At 39.8% G+C, this 24893-nt stretch overlaps 1 protein-coding gene across 1 annotated transcript in view; it reads left to right on the forward strand.

Moving 5' to 3' along the window:
• The first annotated feature begins 9086 nt into the window (after positions 1-9086).
• Positions 9087-24893, forward strand: part of CPEB4 (cytoplasmic polyadenylation element binding protein 4) — a 63773-nt gene continuing 47966 nt past the window's right edge. The window contains exon 1 of the mRNA XM_068536378.1: positions 9087-11593. Coding sequence (XP_068392479.1) covers positions 10469-11593 — 1125 coding nt within the window. The 5' untranslated portion in view covers positions 9087-10468. The remainder of the gene's footprint in view (positions 11594-24893) is intronic.

The following is a 24893-nucleotide window of genomic DNA, read 5'->3' on the forward strand; positions in this document are numbered from 1 at the left end:
GTCTGTCACTTCAAGAATTACCTCAGTGTCCCCAGGGCCTACCACAGAGCCTGTCATATGGTAGACACCTAGCACATTTTGTTTGTTCTGGACTGAATTTGTTGGTGGCTGGTTCTCTGTGATGACCCACATCTCCCCAATCACAAATGACTAATAATCATAGGTGACATTTCTTGGACGCTTGCTATAGGTAGGCACCATCCTAAGAACTTTACATGTATTACCTGTATAATCCTCTCAACTAACTGCTCAACAATTTTTTATCCCCGTTTTCCAGATGCAGAAACTGTGGCTCAGAGAGACAAAAAGACCTGCTCATGAGTCATTCAGCTGGCAAATGTCAGAGGTGGGACTTGAACCAATCTTGCCTGATTCAAAAGGTACGTATTACTCAACCAGTAAGCCAGGCTTCCCTAAAAGTGCCACCGACGGTTTTTGAGATGTCTTTAGATGGCACAGAAGAACTCTTATTTCTATTACTAGGCATTTGCTTGACTCATTTATTTTAGTGTGGGTTAGGAAAAAATAAGTGACAGCATCCATTTATGGCATGGTGTATTGATTTTTCTATTTACATTAGTGATAACAGAATTTTTCTTTCCAACTTATTTAGTTAAGTTCTAAAAAATTGAGTCCATTTACAAATAATGTTGGGTGAATAATAAATAAGATAGGTCATACAACAATAAAGCAAAAATTATGTGTCTGAGATAACAAAAAGAACTAGAATTTGAAAAACACTGCCTCATCAATTGCCATATATGGATTAAAAAGACATACACACACACAATGAAACTAATTTTTAAACTCACTTGCTTAAAAAAACACATCCCAGAGCCTGCCTAAGAGGACTCCAACTAGCCTCTAAACTTCTAAATTTGAAGCGTGTTTCTTCTTCCTCTTTCTATTTTTGGAATTTAAATAGCCAAATGGATTTAAAAAAAAAAAACAAAAAAAAAAACCTGCCTCTAAATAAGAAATGAGCTAGGGGCCTGGAGCTCTCCTCTGCCTCATTTCAACTCCAAGCAAATGGTGAATTACAACACCCCTGGACATAGCGGTTTCTAACTACCAAGCTGCCAGGCTTTTAAATAAGAGCAGCACAGAAGTGTGGCCATAATGCTACCTATTTCCCTTGCTAAATTATTTATGCATTTATTATATTTTACATGGGCTGTTGAACCTGAAGGTACTTCTGTGGGGGCCAGGTCATTTCAAGAAACCCATTACTGAGAATCAACTCAGCTATGTTAGAAACTGGCACATCCAATTGTACGTGATATTGCTCGTTAATATTACATAATTACTGCCTCTGCCATTGTTTTCAGGTGGTGATAACTTTGTGTGTGTGTGTGTGTGTACGTGTGTGTATGTGCACTATTCAATGGCTTCAAGGCAATCCACTTCATTAACAGGCTGTTTAACATTGAGGGTATATCAATAAAGACTAGCTTTATGCAATCGTGGAACTGCATCTAAGATGACTTGGCCAAATGAAGCTATTACCCTGTAGAGTGTGTTTTACACAAGACTGAAATGGTTTACTAAGTTTATAAAGCCACTTGCCAGGATTTACAGTGACTGATTTGCCAAAAGATCAGCAGTGTGGTAGAAGTTTTATGCTATGCCAATAGAAACTTGATGTACGCTATTAGGAGATTCCCCAAATTTTCCAAGGCTTGTTGTTAAAGTCAACCTACCATTTATTACTTCGACTTCCTTATGACTTGTATATCAAGAGGAAAGAAAACTGATTAATTCACCCTTAATTCAACAAACACTCATTAAAGGCCTACTGTGTGCTGGGCATAGTGCCGGGCTTAGGGGATACACAACAGAAAAGTGCCTGACCCGGAGGAGCAACTCCAGTGGGTGGATCTAAATAGCCAATTACATAAATAGTCAGTTATGTGGCCAAGTGTCTGTGCCAACCTGGGAGAAGATGCCCACCTCTGCTGGGGGGGTCAGAGAAGGCAGTGAGGGTGCTTGAGTCCGAGCTCCCCTGGCAAACGAGATAGCTGTTCTTGGCAGACAGACATACACTGAAAGGCCTAAGAAAGTTGTGTGGTGAGCATAGGACACACTTGTTGATTCCTCCAAAGACTTTCCTGCTCCTTCGCTAGCAGAATTCTGATTCTGCTTGTTTCACATTGGGGTCCCTTGGTCTCAGGGAAGGTGGGCCCAGGTCTCGTCTAGATCAAGGCATGTGACCCCATCCTGAGCAAAAAGATATAACAGGAAGTGTGCTTGGAGGGTCCTTGAGGAAGACCTTTCCTCCCTGATCAGAGGAAAGCTCGTGACCAGAAACTCTCAGCTCTTTGAAGCCCTCTGTGTCTTGCTTCTGAATGTCATGGTGTGATGACTGGGGCTGTGGCAGACATCTTAAGACCCTGAAGGTGAGGCCAAGAACATCCAGAGATTCCAACCCACAGCCCTGTCGTACTTGACCGGCCAGCATCAGCAACTGCTCACCTCTAGACTTCTTGATGTGTGAGAAAAATCACCACTTACTGCTTGTCACTCTTACTCATGCATTCTGTTACTTCCAGCAAATAGCATTCATGACATTGTAAGTTCTTGGAACCTTAAGTTTTTCAGAATGGTTGGAACAGTGCTGTCAGAGAGTAGCAGGAGATGATGCTAAAACGTTAGGCAAGTGCCAGTTCATCAGGTGCATGGGGTACCACATTCAGGAGTCTGGCAGTGCTTTCCAGACAATGGGTCCCTTCCCAGTGGGGTATATGAGATAGTTGTAGGTGGTACACAGACAAGACAGTATATAATCTTGAATCACACAATGAGAAATTTCGCTCCTTTTCCATTCTTTTTCAGACCTTCTCATTATGTAAAGACGACCTTTCCAGGTTGGGCTAGTGTCTTTAGCACCTCTCTCTAACCTTATTAATCTTCCTTTTTAACAAAGAGAAAGAAAGCCTCAGACTTAGGGCCTGTGATATACTTACAGGATCCAGGAGCAATTCAATACCATTATTTTGTTTTCATTATTTTAAATGTGATAATTACCTTTTGGTTATAGCATTTCAGGTGGCTAATCAAGTTGTCTTGACTGCATATTTATTTGTTTGTTTTTTAAAGATAAACCAGTTTATAAAAAATGTTAAAGGAATGACAATGCAGGAACTACATCTATATGGCAAAAACTGGGATGCTGGAATGAAAATCACTCAAGTTTGAAAAATAGAGTTGAATACACAAGGAAGCCACTTGAAAGTATTTAAGCAATGGAGTAAGGTCTTTAGATTCTCTATTTAAAAAAATTCAGTGAGCAAGTCCAGGAAGGAAATCCAAAAAAGAGGGATATGTATACGTATAGCTGATTCACTTTGCTGTACAGTAGAAACTAACACAATATGATAAAGCAACTATACCCCAATAAAAATAAAAAAAAATAAAAGTAATAGGGCAATGAAAGAAAAAAAAAAAAAAAGAAAGAAAGGAAAATTCTTGGCTTTACCCCATATCTATTCAATCAGAAATTCTGGTTTAAATAGTCTTCCAGGTGACTCTGATGCTTGCTAAAATTTGAGGACCACCGAGTAGAGGGAAGAGTTTTGAGTCAAGATACCTGGGCAAAATAACTGAGTTATTTTAGACAAGGCCCTTCCCTGGGCCTCAGTTTCCTCAACTGCAAAATGAGGGCATTGACTTGGCTATTAGACCTCAGGTAGTCATGAAACCTCTCTAGTCTACATGCCCCACCCCCAATATCCACCTCCCTTTGCTTCTTTGATAATAGAATATCCATTTTTAGCTTAATACATAAAGCATGAAATAAAGACTATACTTCCCAACTTCTTTTGCCATTAGGTGTGCCCATATGGCCAAATTCTGGCCAATGAGAAGAGAACGAAAGTGACGTGTATGTCTTCTGAAGTTCCCTCAAAGAATGGTTGCGTCCTTCTTCATCTTTTTCTATTTCCTTTGGTCTGGAATACAGACGTGATAGCTGGAGCTAGATCAACTATCTTAGATCCTAGGTAGAAGTTGAATTCTGAGGAGGGAAAAGCAATGAAATAAAAGGAACCCTGGTTTCTGATGACTTCTTGAAACTACCCCACCAGCGCTATATGGACTCTTGCAAACTTCTTTCATGTGAGAAAGGCACTTTTTCAGGCATCTTTCATTTGGATTTTCTGTGCTTTTGCATTATTATGAGAAAATCTTTAGTACCTTATAACTTTATGAGAAAATACTATGAGAAAACAATCAGAATATCATGGGGGCAGGGTCTGGGAATTTGCGTTTGATGGGCTCCCATGGGGACTGCATGCTAAAGTTTGAGGTTGGATGCTTACGAATCAACTCTTACAATTGTTCTTTAGTTATATATATATATATATATATATATATATACTCCAAGAATAGGGGAGCAAGAAATTTGGACATAAAAGGAAAGGACCATCTTTAGTGTTTTTTTATATAGATGACTTTCTTTGAAACTTTATTGCTTACGGGTTCCAAAGTGAAACTCCTTTGGCAGTAAAAATTCTGGCTGAAAGGAAATCATCGGACAAACTGGACCAGTGCCTGTGAGTTCAAGGCTATGTTGGGGCTAAAATTTTGGTCTCCGACTCCCAGATCTCTGATCTCTGGACTCTGCAGCTTCCCTGTGAGCTCCAAAAAGCTCTTCTTTTTCCAGCATCGCAGGTGAAGATCCTCTAGTCTAGCCACAGAGTGTGAGATGGCGGCTGTTTGGCAGCCTGGCCATGGTTTTGATACAGGGAAGTGCAGTGTGTCCAATCAAAACAGCCAGGGGTAATCTAGGTCAACAGCCCATCCACATATGTGGCTGGAACCACAAAAGAATCCAAGTTATCCCATGTGATACATGTCACAGTTTGGAAGGTCAACCCTCCATTCCAGCTCACCTAAATCTTTGCCGGGATATGGCGAAATCAAGTGAAGCACGTCTCTGTCCTGGACCTTTCCAGACCTTTTGTTCAGTGACATTGCGTTGGAAGAACTGACTTCACCGCTCCCCACCAAAATGGGTTGTTAACTATGGACTCCATGTTAATGACAACACCTTAAGTGGGAAAGCAGGAAGAAAACAGTATTTAAAATGCAGAGGGCTTGTGCAGGTTATAAACAACAAACAAAAGGAGAAAATGTAACCCAGCAATTAACTGTAAAAAAACCCAATGGTGCTTTCTAAGTAAATGTGCCTGCTTTCCAACACTGAAACAGGGTGAAGATCAGAGGTGGGTTTAATGAAACCTGCCTTCAGGACGTGGTTCTGTTTCTGTCTGTCTTGCCTTCTGGTAGTGAGCTTTCGGGTAGTTTTGGAAAAGAGGATATTCCAAAAGTAATTCCATCTTTCTCTCTTCCCCTACCTTCACAAGACCTGCTTTTGAATATTAATATTATATTTTTTTCGTTTCAGTAACAAATATATTCCTCTACCATGTTAGAATTCTTATTAACGCTGCTAAGCAAAATAACTGCTGGGTATTAATCTCTTAGGGGACTGGACCATGTACTTGCCCGGACTTGTCTTCTCACTACAGCTCCCCACCCAAAACAACACCAAGGACACGGTGTCCTTCAGTTCCATTACAGAAAGCTCCTGGGCCACCAAATCTAAAAAGACCAACTGCTTTACATATTTCTCCATGTGATGAGCGTGTGTTCATGTAATTTATGGTAGTACCTGGTGGCTTTGTGTATGAGTGTCATATTTCCATAATGTGCCTCGGTGTCTCATGGAAATGAACCAAAGCAGGGCCACCGCATTGTGCAACAGGGGGATGGGCATTCACATCATAGTCTGTGGTGCCTTATGGAGTTGCACAGTGTACAACCTGGGCAACGTTGGGTGGTGGCCCTGATTGCTAAAGTCATTAGACAGGCCCCTGGGGAGCTTGGGTGTGTGCTGTTGGGAGAAGACAGTGTGCTTCAAGGGCAGTGGTGGAGGACATTAGCTAGCGTGGGGAAGAGTTCACTCTGTGTGATTATGGGGTGAGATTTATATCGCCTGCCAAGCTTTAAGAGAGGCTGATGAAGGAAATATTAGGGCCCTGCTTCCTGGGAGGCTCCGACTTTGGGGTGTGGTTGACCTCAAACCCCAGAGGGGGCTGGGCTGTAGCCAGCAGGGTCCATTCACTAGCCTACAACTTTTCTGAAGGTGTGTCAGCCCTTAATGGACAGGGAGGGAGGGTTTTTAAAAAAAATCTTTTTAATTAAAAAAAAATCTGGTAGCACCTTAACGTTCAGGGAGAGCTTGCTTTCTCTGCAACCTGAAAGCTTCCCAGTGAGCATGTTTCATGGGAGGCGCTCTCTTCTGCCAGCAAAGTGTTCAAGCCAGCACTCATCTGCAACTGTTGATCTCTTTGGAAATCCTAAATAGAGCTGCTGAATTGTTGTCATGGTTACCTGGGACAGTTTCTGAGGCCAGAATGTTTTCAAGGAGGGCAGCCCTGAGCTGGGTATCCTGGGTTTCTGAGTAGGCAACTGACTCAAGAGAATTGCTTCCCGCTCCCTTCTCCCATGCTCCTAATCCCTAGCCAGGAACCTGATGTCTGCAGAGATCATTTTAGCTTCAGCCCAGCCCAAACCTACTGCCCATGCTTGATTTAGCCTTAAAAGATCAGGCTGACCTAGCAGCACCCTGACTATGGCTCTGGTGTGTCTCCTCCCTCTACAAACCAACATAGGTTCCTGGATTCACTCATGCATGCAGCTTCTAGGCAAAAGACACTTGAGAAGTGCTTCTCTGCACTTAATATATTAATAAGGAACTGACATTTTTGAAAACCTCTTATGAGCCCAGCACTTCACTTGTATCTCATGTAATTTACCACCTCCTAGCCAGGGAGGAATATCATTCACATTTTATCTATGAGGAACCAGGGGCTTGTAGAGGTGATGCCCAGAGCTCTACAACTAGGAAGTAGCAGATCTGGGATTCAAATTACCTGTTTGGTTCTAAAGATAGCCCTCTTTCCTTCAAATATGGCAGCCATTTTAGTCACTAAGAATTGGCAGCCCCAAAAGACTCTCAACTATCTACTGTGCATTGAAGATTCATTCATTCATTTATTCAGTAAACATGTCCTGAGTCTGCTCTGTGCCAGACCCTCTGATGGCCACTGGGGACACACAGATAAATCAGACACAAGCTCTGCTTGCGAAAAAACTAACTCACTGACAACCAGCAGTGAGTAAATGAGAGGAATCTATAAGATGCTACAAAAAGGAGCAGTCAGGGAAATCATTTTGGAGGAAGTGACACCTAACTGAACCAGCTAAGTCTCAAGGTATGTCCAGTTGTGGGGAATAAACAGCAGAATCAGACCCAATCCCTAACACTTAAGGAACTCAAAGTAGAGTTGCAGAGACAAGACTCATGCTCATGACACAACGAAAGACAAAAAAATCATCAATTAAGGTCCCAAACAGGTGTTCTACATGGAAGTATGGGAGGATTGATAAACTCAGGCAGCAGAAGTTGGGGCATTGAGGAAAGGCTAGGGAAATGAAATGGAAGCCACCTTTTTTCATGAGATTCTTCTTAAAAGTCTTTGATCTCTCCCTTTTTTATTCCCTACTCTTGCCATAGTCACTTGTGGCTCTCCTCTGATTTCTTTTCATTTCTCATTTTCTACTAAAGGAAAGCACTCACTTATTCAACATCTTTAGAGCGAGTGCTGAGAGCAAGGCATTAATCTAGGTCCTGATGGTGGTCATAGTGGTGAGAATGTACAAATATGAACAAGACATGGAGCCCTTGAGCAGCAAATGAATAACCTAAATGATTAAAGTTTGAGAGAAGTGAGTCCCAAACCAAATGGCATAAGGAATGAAATTATGCAGATTTGGAAAAGGGACTGTCATTCAGGAAAGATTTCATTGTAGTTGGTTTGTTCACTCATTTCTTCAGCATTCATTCACTGATGACTCCTATCTACAAGGTTCTCTCCTCAAAGAGCCCACAGTTGACAACAGGTCCAGGAGACATAAGCAATCATTACAATAGAGGGTGATAAAGAAGCATGAGACGTACACTGGGCCATGGATGTTCGCAACAGGGAACTCGGAAGACAGAGTTGGTAGCTTTTGAACCGATTCCTAAAACTAAATAGGAGTTTACCAGGTGGAGAAGAGAGGAAAGGGAAGGTTAAAAAGGCGCTGAGATTATATTTGGAGCACCTTGGTGTGTGGCGGTTGGAGGGAGACGAGGTGTTAAGATATACTGCCCCCAGAGTGGAAAAGCCTAGAACACCAGACTAAAAAGTTTGGTCTTTTCCAAAGAGGTAGTGGGCAATCGCAGAGAGATCTGAGCAGGTGAGGACCCTGACAAGCTTTTCGTTTTGGAAATGTCCCTCTAGTAAGCGGGAAGGGTGCACTAGAGCCGGATGGGGATGAGGGCTCAACCACGGACGTTTACAGCAGCTGTATCTTTGTGCCTGAGACTGCACCAGATGAGAGCCTAAACCAAGCAGGAGGAGTGGGGGTGGGGGAGTGGAAGGTGAAGACAGAGTCCCGCGTGAGGTCTACATGCAGGACAAGGACATACGCAAATCCAGGCACCGCACAGCTGCCGGGAAAACCCGCCTCCTCTTACAGATCCCTCTGGGGAGGAGCTCCGGTCAAAGCACGTGATGCCTGGGGAACCACGTTTACTATGGGCAGTCCTCCCGTTCATCAGCGGTTTCAGGGGTTGCCCCACCGATCTCCCACACCTGGACTCTTTACCGCAGTGCTAGAGGAATCCGTTCTCTTCCACGCGTCCCGCTATACTCCTCCTGCAGAGCGTGGTTAGCTGAGATAAACAGCGCAGGAGTCCTTTGCCCACACTAAAGATGGCGACCAGTTGCGCTCACTCTGGGTCGGGGGAGCGGATTCCAGGCGCCAGGCCTCACTGGGCGAGGCGCAGACGGAAGGGGCGTCTCTCGAGATAACTTTTCGACCTTCCTGGGAGGGCGCCTGAGCCGAGGGGCGTGGCCTCATCTGAATTCTAGCATCTGATTGGCCTTTCGGCAGGTGGGCGGGGTGTCTGCCCTAACCCACCCCTCCCTCTTCGAACCGGAAGTGTCTCTCGGTCTTTCCAGCTGGTTGTCATTTCACTCGGCTCGGTCCTGAGGAGAAGGACTCAGCCGCGGCTGCTGAACCCGGGCACCGGGAGGCGGTGGCAGCGGCGGCGGCGGCGGCAGCGGCGACAGCAGAGGAGGAAGGAGGAGAGAAGAAGAGCCAGGCGGAGTCCGCAACTACGACAGCGGGGACTGCGGGACCGGGGTAAAGCGACGGCGGCGGCGGCGACGACGGCCCAGCAACCGTGAGGAGAAACAAAAGCCTTCTAAATTACAGTTTTTAAAAAAATCTGGGGAAAAAAGAGAGAGCGAGCAAAGGGGGGAAGGCCCTTCTCTTTTAGAGTAACTACGCTGGTGGGGTTTTCCTATTTTTCCTCTTTTTTCCCCCCTGCGGAGAATCGAACCGAGAGAACTGAACAAACCGCCCCTGGGTCCCATGAGGGAAAAAAACCCCGGAGCCGCAGAGAGGGGTAGAGGCCGAAACCGCAGGACCTTCCAGGTCGCCCCCTTGGTCCCCGCACCCCGGGGCCGCCAGCTTGTCCTCGTCGAGTCTCGCTAATCCGTCCTGATCGCGACACCCCCAAGAGGGAGAAACGGGTGTTTCCAACCCATTTCATGGGGGAGAGGAGGCCGGGGGGAGCCCCAGGAACAGCGACCGCAGCAAGATCTGCACCCAGAGCTTCAGGAACAGCCCCAGAGGCCAAAACTGCACCCCGTGAAAGATCAGAAACAGGACCAGGAACAGCAGAAACTTCCCTGCAATCATCTTTCCATTAGTCAATGCTGATTTCCTCTCCCGCAACCAGGAATTCGCCTCCCACCCCAAATAACCTAATATAATCTATATATATAAATATATAATATATAATGTTCTTAAATTATTCCTGATTTTTTTTTAACCAAGCTGCCAAGAAAAGAACGTATTCTCCCCTTAGCCCTATTCTAATTTTTATGTGAGTGAATCTAAACTGCTGAAGAAGACCATATGTGATTGTTAAATTATATATATATATATATTTTTACTCCGCGCAATGCTTATTCTTCTACATCCATAGATGCTTGAGAAGCTGTGTTTTTGTCATTCATGTACGTTTTCCTTTGGAAAAAGAAAGCGCCTATTTTACTAACCAAAGACTTGATTTTTACCCTCTTTGTTTTTATTCCCTCCTAGAATAAGTTGGATTCATGTCAATGTTTTAAGACATTTTTTTTTTTTTTTTAGTTTTTTTCTTTTTTCTTTCAGAGACCAGAATTCCAAATCTGAACTATTTAGGGTGATAAGCTGCGATCTTTGAGCTAGCTAAAAATAAGACATTTCAAACAAACAACTTAAATTTGGGGTAGAGGATACAAAGGCGTGAGACATCAGGTTGTTGTTGTTTTTTTTAATCATAAGATTCTGGGCCTAAAAATAATAAATGGGGGATTACGGGTTTGGAGTGCTAGTGCAAAGCAATACTGGGAATAAATCTGCTTTTCCAGTCCGATTCCATCCACATCTGCAGCCTCCACACCATCACCAAAATGCCACCCCCAGCCCCGCTGCTTTTATAAATAATAACACAGCTGCCAATGGCAGCAGTGCCGGGTCAGCTTGGCTCTTTCCTGCTCCGGCTACCCATAACATTCAGGATGAGATCTTGGGATCAGAAAAGGCAAAAAGTCAGCAACAGGAACAGCAAGACCCTTTAGAAAAGCAGCAGCTCTCCCCCAGTCCAGGTCAGGAAGCTGGAATACTGCCTGAAACTGAGAAGGCAAAATCTGAAGAAAATCAAGGGGACAATTCTTCAGAAAATGGCAACGGGAAGGAGAAAATAAGAATCGAATCACCAGTGTTGACAGGGTTTGATTATCAAGAAGCCACGGGGCTAGGTACTTCAACCCAACCCTTGACATCTAGCGCATCGTCTCTTACTGGTTTCAGTAACTGGTCAGCAGCGATAGCGCCTTCTTCCTCTACAATCATCAATGAAGATGCAAGTTTCTTTCACCAGGGAGGGGTCCCGGCTGCTTCGGCTAATAACGGTGCTCTGTTGTTTCAAAATTTTCCCCATCATGTCAGCCCTGGCTTTGGAGGCAGTTTCTCTCCTCAGATCGGGCCTCTCTCACAGCACCACCCTCATCACCCTCATTTCCAGCATCATCACAGCCAGCATCAGCAGCAAAGGAGGTCTCCTGCCAGTCCCCATCCCCCACCTTTCACACATAGAAATGCTGCTTTTAACCAGCTGCCTCATTTGGCGAATAATCTTAACAAGCCCCCCTCTCCATGGAGCAGCTACCAGAGTCCCTCTCCTACACCGTCTTCTTCCTGGAGCCCAGGAGGTGGTGGATATGGTGGCTGGGGAGGTTCCCAAGGCCGAGATCACCGCAGAGGGCTGAATGGAGGAATAACGCCCCTGAACTCCATCTCACCTTTGAAGAAAAATTTTGCAAGCAATCATATTCAGCTCCAGAAGTACGCTCGCCCCAGCTCTGCCTTTGCTCCTAAATCCTGGATGGAAGATAGCTTGAACAGGGCTGACAACATTTTTCCTTTTCCGGTAAGATTATGTTCCATTAATAGATTAAGATGAAATAAGGAAACAGCAGGGTGTAATATCTATGTAACGAAGAGAGTTTGAATTGTCTGTATTCATATCAGAGCTCTTCTTAGAAAATTACCAGACATTATTTTGGCAGGAGAGGAGTATAATTTGGAACAAAATGTTCAGCTTTTTTTTTTTTTGGTAAATTTCTAATTGTTATCTTCCCTTAGATAATCGTATAAATTAGCATAATTATGAATACCAGGTAGCTAGTGATGTCATGATTATTAACCATAATACCTTTCCAGCCTGCCAAGAGAATCGTGGTTGGTTTTTCCCTACTTATTTAAGTGAGAATAAATAATGTAGATATAAATATATTTCACTGTGGAAACTGATGAGCATTTTCTACCCATTTGCATAACTATATAACCTCGCAAATTAATTTTTCTCCACTGTAAGGTAGTGATTCACTGAAAACCAGCTATTGAATTATAGTTTTCTCACTGGTTATGTTTTAAACCTGAAACCTCTCTGAACCCTGCGGCCTGAACAGTTTGAATTCATCAATTCGGCAATTCCTGTTAAACCTTTTTGCAAATTCTGGCCTGCCGTGTGTCAGTAAGGACTGCTAGAGAAATGATCTAAATATTTTCTTCATCCCCAATTATTTTTGAATACTATGAAACTGTTGATCTCAGAGTGACTCTTTTATGATGCCTTTCACCCATTTGTTTATTTTCCAGTGTTAACACTGGGGGTGTAGATAATTAAACCATTCCTAAAAATAGATCCAGGCAAAGATCACTTGTCTTTCTTGCCACCAGTGTATCCTTATTCTGCAAGAGTCACATTGTTTCATGTTTTTTAATTAATGAGCAGCCAGTCTCGTTGATAGACGTAGGATAAAGGGAATTTCATAGTTAATTGAACATCAGATGCCCCACTAAATTTGTATACTTTGGGGGTATGATCATTTATATGTGTTTAGGAAATTTATATGGGTTATAAGCTAACATTGAATCAGTCCTCAGAACAAACCCCACAAGATAAGTTCTATTATTATCCCCATTTTAGAGATGAGAAAATTGAGTATCAGCAAGATACAATAAGTTGCCCAAGAGCACACAGCTGGTAAGAGTACAAACTCTAGGTTAAAAAGCAAGGATTAAAAAATGCTACATACATGTGTACACATACACATGTGCTATATCTAGAGGGTTATTTTAGAGATCTTTCGGCAAAGGCTCAAACAGATTTCAAAATAATTGCAATGTCTCCATGTATGATGTCAACACAAGTAGAATTATCTGTTTTAATTAATAATTTGCTCAGAGGGAGGGGAAGTTTGCTAAGAGAACCCTGTGTCATTCCAAGGAATTAAATATCCCTTCTCTAAGGATTCAGGTATAATGATTAGGATGTATCTTAAAATATTTGGTGAAATCTAGTTCAAAAAAATTTTTTTAAATAACTTTTTTGCCCAGGTATAAAAAAAGCTGTTGGCTTTTGTTTTTAGAAAGGGTTTTTACTCAAACTGAAGAGAGCAGTTATCATGCTTTAGTGGTCAGGTGAAAGGCTGTTGAAGACATGGGCAATCCCATGAAGTCTATTTTTAAAAAGTTGGTTTTGATATTCCTTTGAACATAAATTTAAGGGAAATTTAATGCAAAGTTAACTTTTATGAATTATTTATCTATTCCTAATTGAAAAAATCTAAGACGGCATTCTCAACATTTTAACTGGGTTAAGATTGGCTCAGAATTAAAAATACTTTTCCTTTTTATTTTGCTACTTATAAAGTGACAGAATGAATTTATGTGACCTCATAGTTTGTTTTCCATTCTCAGTTTACTGACTTTTGATATAGGTTTGCTTTGGGAAAAATAAAAATTTCAGAAAATGAATAAACTATATGTATATGCACATTATTAATATTTTTATGGAGCTAATGGGATGTGTTTAACATGTGAAATTTTTTTAACCAGATGGTTTCTTAGAGAATAAGCTGGTGTATGAAATAATAGTAGACTACGGTTGATACTAAAAGATACTGTTAGAAACTAACTCTTCCCTTAGAATTGTTGTCTGTTACACTGAGGATGGAAAATGGATGAGTCAATATACCTGGCTCAAATTTGGTAGGATTAGAAACTAAGTTGTTGATTTCTGTTCACCATCCCCACCATTTTTAGGAGAGTGTGTATATTTCTGTGTGTGAGAGAGTGAAGAGAGAGAAAAAGAGAGGTTGGGAGGTAGGGAGCTGAGAGCAAGCATTGTGTTGAGTTGAAAGTCACAATAAAAATAAGTGATTTGAAAATAATCTTTATGACAAGAAATTCCTAATAGGGTTTTGAAAATATAAGAAGTTAGTAAACTGAGTACCGTGGTGCTTACTTAAATGAATGCAGTTCTCTGTGTGTGTGTGTGTGTGTGTGTGTGTGTGTGTGTGTTTTAGAGACTTATTCTTTTGAATAATTTTTTGGCAAAAATACCGTTTTGAGTTGATATGAATTACTTGATTAAATCTGATATGAAAAGATTTGAAGAAGCATTTATTTGACTGGGAGCCCAGACACCTAGGTTGTGGGCTTGGCTCTATCAGTGTCATAGCATTTGGGGACCTCAGTTTCTTCATAAAATTGGGGGTGGTGGTGACCTAGGTGATTCCTAAATTCCTTATGATTCTAAAGCAAGCTACTGTGAAATTTAAACTGCTGCAATCACAGTCCATACTTTTTTCTAAACACTGCTATCTTATTTAAATTTATTACCTTAAGCACGATTAATTTTAGGAAAGACATTTTATAGATTAGTAATTCAACTTCCCTTGCTTTTAGAAAGAATTCCTTAGCTGTTATAGAGGGATGTTAAAATTTGCCACAGAAATTACCGGATAGAATTTACATGGCTACATTATAATATTGGTACTAAATCAAAGGCTAGCATGGAATTATTATATTAAAAGGAAATAATTTACCTGAAATGTAACTAATACTGGGCAGTGTTTATTTTAATTTGAAATGAATCAGAATGGTTTTTACATTTGTTTAATACAGGTTTGGGTACATGCAGTGAATTAAAGTTCATGATGACATTTTAAATTAATTTTGGGGGCCAATCTTAACCTTCTCTTTTATCCACGTTTGTGGAGCAGGAGCAAAGATTCCAAATATGTGAATAATCCTCTAAATAACTGACATGACAGGCATTATACTTGGGGATTTTCTTTGTATTAAAATTTGTTTTTAAGTTATTTTTGCTTAGCTTGAAGTTTTCCTTATGTGAATGCAGATAACGTGCCTGAAATCCAGTTTTCAGATACAACTAAACTAATATGTATTTAATAATAGCTAACATGCCTATGATAGTGTAAGTGTTTTACATGTATTAACTCATTTAATTCATTCAACAATCCTATGAAGTAGAAATTATTATTATTATTGTTATTATTACTATTCACACATGAGATTTGGCTTTTACCCATTATACTACAGTGTCTTTTCACGTAGACATGTTACAGATGGGGGGTGGTAAATGCCTTCTGGAAGCATGTAAGATGAGAGAAAAATTTTTACAGTGAATCATTGATACCTGATGATCAAAAGCTGACTATAAAGTTTTAAAAGTGGAACCTGATAGAGTATATTTATCAACTTTAAAATATTAAACAAATAATATTCAAATCAATATTTTTTTGCTTTATTTTGGTACGTACTATATACTAGGTAGTGAGCTAGGTGCTTTCACATATGTTATCTCACTTCGTGTATAGGATTTCTCAACCCTATGAGGCTTAGTTTTATTGTCTTAATTTCAAAATGAAGAAACAAGGGCCACGTTTATGTGACTAAAGGCATGATTTGACCCTTACATTAAGGGGAGAAAAATCCTACCCATCCTGCCAAACACATCCTGGAATCCTGATGTCCAAACCAAATAATATATTGGGGCACCTGCCAATAATTAATTTGAATATAGCATTTCTTTGGAGGGGTGCCTAGATCTTCTGTCCTTACAGGAATGCAAAGGAGAATTGTATGCTATATATCCTAGTACTCTCTTATATTCAGCTCAGTTACGCCCCCATCTCCATTAGCTAAGAACCAAGAAGTAGACCAAAAAGAAAAAAAAAAAAAAAAAGAAAAGAAAAAGGAAAGGGGGGAGACAAAATCTGTTACAAAGATGATCCTAAAACTTGATTGATAGGGAGACATTTTAGGATTTGGAGCCCATTTGCTCTTACTTGGTCACCATGGGTTTGCTAAGTTGTCTTAACCAGGCAAATAATTTGTTACTTTAATAACTCTCCTTGTGTTTTCAGTTTATTGATCCTCAAAATTATATATGGCATCTTATATCTGAAAACAGAAAGTTACTGCATGGCTTCAGGTCTGAAAGTAATGGTGAATTATCAATATTAAAATTATCTAAAGTGCAACGTTATTACATTTTTTGTTTTTTTCATATAGTCCCAAGAGGGATATAGGAAACATTTTCTTTGACTTTGTATTAATCTATGTTAGAAGACGGGAAGCTAATTTTTTTTAACTGTAAAGTATGGGTTGGATGGTTCTGGCTCCAGCAGAATTGAAATATTGGAAAAGTTTGGGAAAAGGCTACCAGATACCATTTTACACCTTTTTGTAGAAAGCCTTTTAACTAGGTTTAATTGCTTTTCTGATGGAATTGAAACTTGGGCAGGGTAGTTTTTTGATTATTTTTTGATGTGTCTTCAGGGAAGCCATGGAATATGATCAACACACTGTTCCAGCATCTTTCAGGAGAAACCTGGTTATTGCAAGCCTAGTGAATGCGCTTGTTGCTAGTTGCAACTAGAAAGATGCTGTTTAGTTCATGAGTTTATGCTTTTGAGAATAATTTTTGTTGGTGTTCATGAGAAAGAAATGGAAAAGTAGTCTTAAAGTTAACATATGCCTATTTTGAACTTTACAGTCTAAATCTATTTTCCTTACGACTTTCTTGCTCTTTCTAGTAAGGAAAATAAGCTTGAGGTTCCATTATCACATTTTTTCAGCACCATAGTTTACCTCAGTTTTTGGTCCCATCACAGATGAGATAATGTATATAATGCATTTCTCTTTAAGGCAGGGAGCTTGTAACATGAGCATTCATTTTAATTTTTCCTGACAAAAGTCATTTTGTACTTAATTGTTCGAAGAAAATTGTTCTTGCGGAAATTAAAGTATATTTTTACCATGATAAATTTATAGCAGTATAGAATTTTTGACTTCAAAGTTAGCGTAGATTCTCATCATATTGTATAATATGAAACAGAAGGAGTTACACTTTCAGGTTTTCAGAAAATTCTCAATAGAAAGATAAAGGATCTATAGATCCTGTTTTTAATCAGTTTCTGAAGCTGACACTTGGATAGTTACTGAGAAAGGCTATTATTGTGTGAGGCCAAAAATATAGTAGACTGAAGCACAGGCCCTGGATCCAAACAGACTTAAGTTTGATCTGAACTCTAGTTAGCTGTGTGACCTTGAGCAAGTCACTTAAATTTGAGAACACAGACCTAGCAGTGAAGGGTTATTGTAAGGTACTTTAAGTATGTGGCCGTATTAGGTAGCTTACATTTTTTTGTTTAATTTAAAATAAAATTAAAATCTCTAATATTGAGTAACATCAGGAAATTAAAATAACTACAAAAAGCTTGGGTATCTATGAAAGATTTTGAGCAGTCCTTAGTTTTGCTTATCTTATCATATATGCTCCACTTCTCAGAGTACTACTTTTAAATAAGCTAGATGCAACCCAGGACAGATAAAACATTTAGCAGAATTATCAGTTTTCTTGAAGAGAAGTTTTATAATTGTTTATATACCTAAACTTTTATTAGCATCGGCAGGCCTGCATCTTTCAGTAGTTTGAAAGATTTTGCCTATTTTTAAGAAATTTAGAACATTTGATTGTTTTTGTATACATTAAAGGAGACTGTACTTTTTTTTTTAAACATCTTTATTGGAGTATAATTGCTTTACAATGGTGTGTTAGTTTCTGCTTTATAACAAAGTGAATCAGCTATACATATACATATATCCCCATATCTCCTCTCTCTTGCGTCTCCCTCCCAGCCTCCCTATCCCACCCCTCTAGGTGGTCACAGAGCACCAAGCTGATCTCCCTGTGCTATGCGGCTGCTTCCCTCTAGTTACCTGTTTTACATTTGGTAGTGTATATATGTCCATGCCACTCTCTCACTTCGTCCCAGCTTACCCCCTTCCCCCTCCCTGTGTCCTCAAGTCCATTCTCTACGTCTGCGTCTTTATTCCTGTCCTGCCCCTAGGTTCTTCAGAACCATTTTTTTTTGTTTTTTTTTTTAGATTCCATATATCTGTGTTAGCATACGGTATTTGTTTTTCTCTTTCTGACTAACTTCACTCTGTGTGACAGACTCTAGGTCCATCCACCTCACTACAAATAACTCAATTTCATTTCTTTTTATGGCTGAGTAATATTCCATTGTATATATGTGCCACATCTTCTTTATCCATTCATCTGTCGATGGACACTTAGAAGGAGACTGTACTTTAATGAAGAATTTATGATTTTGTTGGTTAAAAGACAGGAAAAGGTACCATAGATTTGAATTGAATATATTTTACCTTTTATCCTGGAATTAAGTTCTGTTTTTTATATTTTAATTAAGTTATTTAGCATATATTTATTGAGCACCTGCTATGTTATGGACTAGGCATAGGTAGATATCTCATAAAAATTGTTTTGATTTGATTCATAATGTATTTCTGACCTGTGCTAATCTTTGAATGATACTGAACGTGCATTTTTTATCATTGTAAACAAATTAGCAACTAGCCCAATAGTTATATTTCATTTTAATCCATGAGCTGTTTAAACTTCAAGGCAAACTAACAGGTTCAACTTTAGGTATAACAGAAACAGTGTGTAAATGACAGTTCCAAATATTTTATTAATGGTCACATTTATAAATATACACCTGTACACAACATGTGCTTTTTTAAGTTCTGTGACAAAATGGTACTACAAAAGGCAAACTTTAGCCTGTGGGTCGCAGAATTTAGGTCTCATTACATGTCAAGGAAAAAAACTCCATCAGTCACTTACAGGTCCTCCCTCATGTTTGCAAACTGAATTTTTAAAGTTTAAAGCCTTAAGCTAAAGAAGTACTTCTCATATTATAGAGTATTTAAATTGGGCAATTTCTATTTGCTGCATATTTACCAGATATATCCCAGTCATTGCTTTCTTTTAGCTCTAAAATAAGTTATAGTTAATTCCTCAGTATTATACATTTTAAAGCCATATTTATATTTAAATGTTATGCAACATACTTTTAATAATAGTTTTCCCAGGTGTTTTTGAGGAATGTATCTGGTGCTAGTCAGTAAAATAACTGCTGTAGCCTTACTGTCTGTAAGAACCTTAAAAAGAACCAAACAATGTAAGAACAGTTGCTACTCAGAAAAACCTCCTAATTATCATATGGAAGTCAGATCTGAGTTGATCTGAGTTTCAGCGATGGCTCTGCCACTTACTAGCTGTGTGACCTAAGGCAAGCTCCTCAACTTTCCTAATCCTTCATTTTCACATTTCTTTTGTCCAGTGTTTTTGAAGTAAAATGAAATATGCCTAATATTTGGCCTCCAAAAGATTCTGTTGGGTATAAGAAAGTCATCAAATAGAAATATTAATTCAAAATTTTGCAAATAGCACAGATTCTTAAAAGGTGCAAACCATTGTGTAACTGGTGTATGGTAATTTGAGTTTAACTCTAAAGAGGAATTTTATAAGCTCAACTATAATTTTGTTTAATAAACTCAGTGTACTTAATAGTGGGAATCAGCCTAGATGACGCTCCCATTTTCTTGAACATTGCTGGAAAATTTAGTGACCAACTGGTTTTTTTGTTTGTTTGTTTGTTTCCTCTTTGGATAAAGTTTTTCCCCCCAGGTCTTTTTCATTTCTTATTATGGAAAAATTTAAACATATTCAATAATAGAGTAGTGTATAGCAAACTCCCATCTACGTACACGTCACCTGGCTTCTAACAATGATCTGCTTCTGGACAGTCCTCTTTCTTCTATCTTCCTAACTGTCTCTTCCTGCTTTCATGTTATTTTGCAGCATTTCCCAGGTATTGTATCATTTCATCTGTAAATGGTTTAGTATGTGTCTCTAAAAGATAGTCTTTTTTCCCCCTTAAAAACATACAAAAATATCTTCTAGTTGTTTTTTAAAGAAAGATAGTGAGAAATTGAAGCAAGGCCCACATTTCTGTTGTACCTGCTCAGCCTGTTTCACCACTCAACCTGGTGCTAATCTCTAAAGAAACCACTATTGGCTGCATCTCCCTTCTAGGTCAAGAAGGGTGCTGGTGGTCACATGGCCGTCAAAAAAAAAAAAAAAAAAAAGAGATCCAATGAGACACCAAAACATCAGCTGATGACCACAAATTTGGGAGGAGATTGTTCAGTTTTCCTCTCTTCATTTCAGCCTTCTCCTGGGTTCAGGCTTCTGTGGACTTGGGGGAAGGATCCCCAAAAGGAGAGAGAACAGGACAGGACTGAGAGCGTTTTGGTTGTATTTTTGTTTGTTAATGTGTTTTTGTTTTTCCGAAGGGGAATTTAAAGGTTTGGGGTCTTTTGCAGGCCTTTGGGCTGCATCACACTTTTTTTCACCTCTTGCTCTTTTTCAACCCACAAATGTTTGATGCTTTCAATGGACCGTGTGCTAGGAGTACATGACCAAGGCAGACATGCTGCTCCTCGTGAACTGTACAGTCCGGTGACCTCTTGCTCTGCACCTGCGTGTTGAGAAGTGCCTTCTGCACTGGAGACTCTGGAGAGCTAAGGATGTGGCGGGGGGAGCTGTGAGGGCCCAGAGGCTGACACTGGGCACAGGCTGCCTTTTGATGTTGCTGTCAAGGCTCATGAAAGTGAAGAGACATTATGGATGTTATGGGTTACAAGATACAAGCCTCAGTTTAAGAATAAAGATTGTGTATTTGGGTGACCGTTCTCTGTGCTGACTCCGGACCCTGATCAGGCCCAGCAGACGTATAGCAGAGGACTGCTGACTGCCAGTAAGCAGCCAAAGATAGAGGAATGGCCAGAGGTTCTAAATGACTTCATTCCTTAGGGCCTAGTTTTAGTAGCTCTTCCCACTTTCCTGAACTAATGACCTCTTGCCCCGAATAGCTTATTAGGTAGGAAATATCTTTTTTTTCCCCTTTTTTGTTTCTCTATGAAAATGAGCTACAGGAAATAGCACAGAACAGCTGAATTATTCAGATACAAACAATACCTAATTTAATATGTTAGTTTTGGGCTCTTTTGCCATTTCACCAGAGAGAGAAAGGGCAGAGGGAATGTTTATTGAGAGGATCTCCTAACTGGCGGGCGTGGTGCGTACCTTGTCTCATTTCTCCTCACCCCAGTTTTATAAGGGAGGTGCGATCCTTATTTCCATGATGAAGTCAAGGTTCAGAGACAATGCAGTGTCAAGATCAGTTGTCTCCTAAGTGGTGATTTAAATGCAGGTCTTGGACTAGATTTTAATTATTTCCCTCTGCCAGGCAAGGTGAAAATGAACACATAGTTAACAAGAGGAAGGGGTCTATTGATTTAGGAACTGACTAATCAAGTCTAGAATGCCAAGTTGTGTTTTTAATACAGTCAAGTGGTGACAAAAAATATTTACCACTTTAAGGATTGCTAATGGTGAACATGAATGTGGTTTATGTAGTGAAGGTGGGATAAAAGAAAATTTTCTCAAAGGCTTTCTGGAGAGATCAGATTCATCAGTTCATGTGGAAGAAAATGGGGCTATTGATCTAGTCAGGGTAATACCCCAAAGACATTGATTCATTTTGTTATAGTTTATTATTCTATTAGGAAGCACTTGGTAGCCCAAGATCTGGAAGACTCTTTGCCTCATTATAAAGCAGTCATAATGAGAAAGCACTGACTGAAGAGGGATCCTGCTAAGAAATATGAGATGCTATTAAATGTGGTTTCTCCCACTTCAGGTAATTACCTCTTTCACTTTAACCTCTGACACTTGTTCTCTGCATTCAGACCCTGTATACAGTGAAGGATTTCATACCTTGCAAGTGTTGATAGATTGGAATTTCTAGGTCATGACAAAGCTCATTTAAATGGACCACTTTTCTGAGCTTCTGCTCTGAAGTCAGACTCCACCACTTACTTGGTGACTTTGAGGGCAAGTAGTTAACTTCTCAGAACTCATTTGCCTAAAATGGGGGTGATAATTGTATCCACTTTACACGATGGTTGTGAGGAACTAATGTACATAAATCATACATCATTCATCTGAGACACAACACAGAGCCAGGAGGGACATGTTAGCCACTTTAATGATGATGGTAACGATGATGAGGGACTTAGTGTACGCTGCACAGTTGCTACAGTCTGTGGCTGTGGAGATGAGTGGAGCTCGCAGTCCAGTGGCGGAGGGGGTGGGTAGCTGTAACAGAACTTGTCAGTATCATATGGGCTGTCAGCGTGCTAGGGGGATATGGGGAAAAAGGGACTTGCGCCTGCACAGGGATGGAAGGGTCATCTGGTAGTGGAATCTTGAAAGCTGACTATATTGCCAGCTTTTGATACCTGTGGCCTTAAATACTTAATCCAAGAAAAATATTTACATTTTGGCAAATTTTGGATTAAAACTCCCAGAGTTACCTTTGATTAATTACGGGCTCTGCTGGCATCTCCAACTTCCTGTTTATTTTGGCAGCTGATACACTGGCATAGACTTTGCCTTTCAAACCAAAATATTTTCCTTTCCCTTCTTCACCAGGGAAAGTTTATGCCGGAAAGAGAAACTTCCATAAGCTGATACAGATACCTAGCAGTCTGAGAAGTGATGCTCACAGTAATGTATGTCTTTATAGGAAGACAATGAGTAAAGGGAGTAGCTGAATTTTGGCTTTGGTTCTTAATAATGTGGGCATGTTCAATTTAGTACATTTTGTGTTTTAGACCGGGTCTAGTAATGCTAAAACATACTAACTCAAGTATAAGAAGACAGGAACAATTAATGGAGTGGTCAAGGTGGTGGTTCTGTTGAAATTGAACTGAACTGTAATCTTTTTTCCAATTTATGCATCTTAGAGCTTGGAAGAGAGGGCTTTGATTTGGGTTTTGAGAGCAAAGCCCTTCTCTTCATAAGGAAACCTTAAAATGGTTGATGTAGAATGTTTAAGCTGGACTGCATCACAGCTGTCAACAGGATGTACGCTACAACTCACACCCCCAAGTATCTAATGAAGTTAACCTGTGGAATGGAATTGCTTAACTCAGTGGTTCTCAAAGTGTGGTCCCTGTCTTCACTTGGAAACTTGTTAGAAATGTGAATTCTTGGACCCTACCCAAACCTACTGAATGAGAAACTTGGCGGGTTGACCCAGTAGTCTGTGTTTTGCCAGGACCTCCAGATGATTCTGATATACTCTTAAGTATGAGAAACACTGGCTTACATTATCCATCTGGATTTTTTTTAAAAAGCTACAAAATGATAATTTTGGTTTGTGGCATAATTGCAATCTGGTTGTTCATCCTGATTGTAATAGACCAACAGGTTCACGTGCTTCTTGTGGCTACTCTGGGATGTTATAAAAAGACGTGTCATCAGTTCTTTGCTGATGTAGGTCTTCCTATTTTGCTGTGGCAGTCAGGATTATTCAGGTGTATATTAAAAGGACAGGTCCTGCTCTTTGAAATACTAATTTGTTTTGTCAGAAGGTTATTTTTATCAACTTTGATTTTCATAGCGGCTTGTGTGGTTTTTCCTTTAGAAATTGTCCTGTGAAGTAGAGATGATAGAAACTGAAACCAACAAGTTACAACTCAATATATTAAATACAATTAATTTTTACAAAATAAAAAGAGGTCTGCACATTGTAATCAAGTTTGCTTTGCTGAGCCTTGAAAATAATTGGTGGTCTTTTATTTTCATTCATGATTATTAAGCTCACATGTTCTAGAGTCAGAAGGCCTGGGTTCAAATTCTGCCTTCTCCATTACCTGACGTTGGTAAAGTTACTTAATCATGCTAAGGTTCACTTTTTTCATCTGTGAAATGGAATAATAACTTAACACTTAATTGTATAGGATTTTTGTCAGGAATAAATGAGATTATGCATGTAAAGCATTAGAGCTTGTTAAACGTTGGCTGCTGGTACTATTATTATTGCTATTACTACCACTTCTGCTCCTGTGGTTGGCCGTAGTTAACCTAGAGATGCATTTGTGTTAGGTCTTTAATTTGTGGACCACATCTATCTGTCATCTCAACAGGAAGAAGGAAGATAAGGCTTCTTTATCTCTTCTTAGGTTTTTAGTATCTCCAATATTATCCTATATTACTCTTATACATACATTTTGTTCTTTCTTTCATTTATTGAGTTATATTTGAGTGCCTACTGTTTGCCAGGTACTAGCCAGCACATTCCTGCCCCTAGGACCCTTATGGCAGAGTATCTCATTTATTCTAATATATATCTTAATTAGTGTGGTCTTTTGACTGCCATGACCATTACTTTACCCAAGGCAGCCCATTTGCTTTGGAGTGAAACTTGGGCTTGCATCCTGACTAAGCTGCTGAACTAGGCAGTAACCTGTCTGTGCAGTAAACTGTGGATTTTCTCTAGTCTTAGTTTTTGTCATTAAAATGAGAATAATACAATCTAACTTAAAAGGAGGTTTGAACATTAATTAAGACAGTATTTAAACAGTACCTAGAATAATGTCAGGTACTCAGTAGATGCTCAATAAAGGGTAGCTCTGCTTTTCTGCTTTTTATCTCTGTAGTCTTCCAAGAGAAACTGGCAGCAGTGGGTTGAAGCAGATGGAGTGTTTTTTTGTTTTATAATAGAGTCTTTGAACTTTTATTGGAAATCAGGACATCCCCCTTCAACAAATTGTTTTAAGTAAGTTTTTTGGAAAATGCTTGTTATTTTGCATTATGTTTAGCATAATGAAAACGCAGTGACTGTCCTTTTAAGACTCTATAAGAGTTCATTTTCTTATTAATCAGTCATTGACCCCCCCACCTTTTTGTGGGCAAGAAGTCATAAACTTTGATCAGTCATTCTTGTTCACATCTTTGATTCCTTCCATACTCATCATAATTTAAACTGCAAATCTTGAAAGAGCACAGACTATCTTAGGATATCGGAAAGCTAGAATACAAGTGTATTTTGTTTCTGGGAAAGGAATATTAGAGATCTAATCAAACTCTTTCCTTTTTCGGATCAGGAAAAGGGTCTAGAGGATGAAAATGT

This window comes from Eschrichtius robustus, chromosome 2 (genome assembly GCF_028021215.1).
Source record: "Eschrichtius robustus isolate mEscRob2 chromosome 2, mEscRob2.pri, whole genome shotgun sequence".
Taxonomy (NCBI): domain Eukaryota; kingdom Metazoa; phylum Chordata; class Mammalia; order Artiodactyla; family Eschrichtiidae; genus Eschrichtius; species Eschrichtius robustus.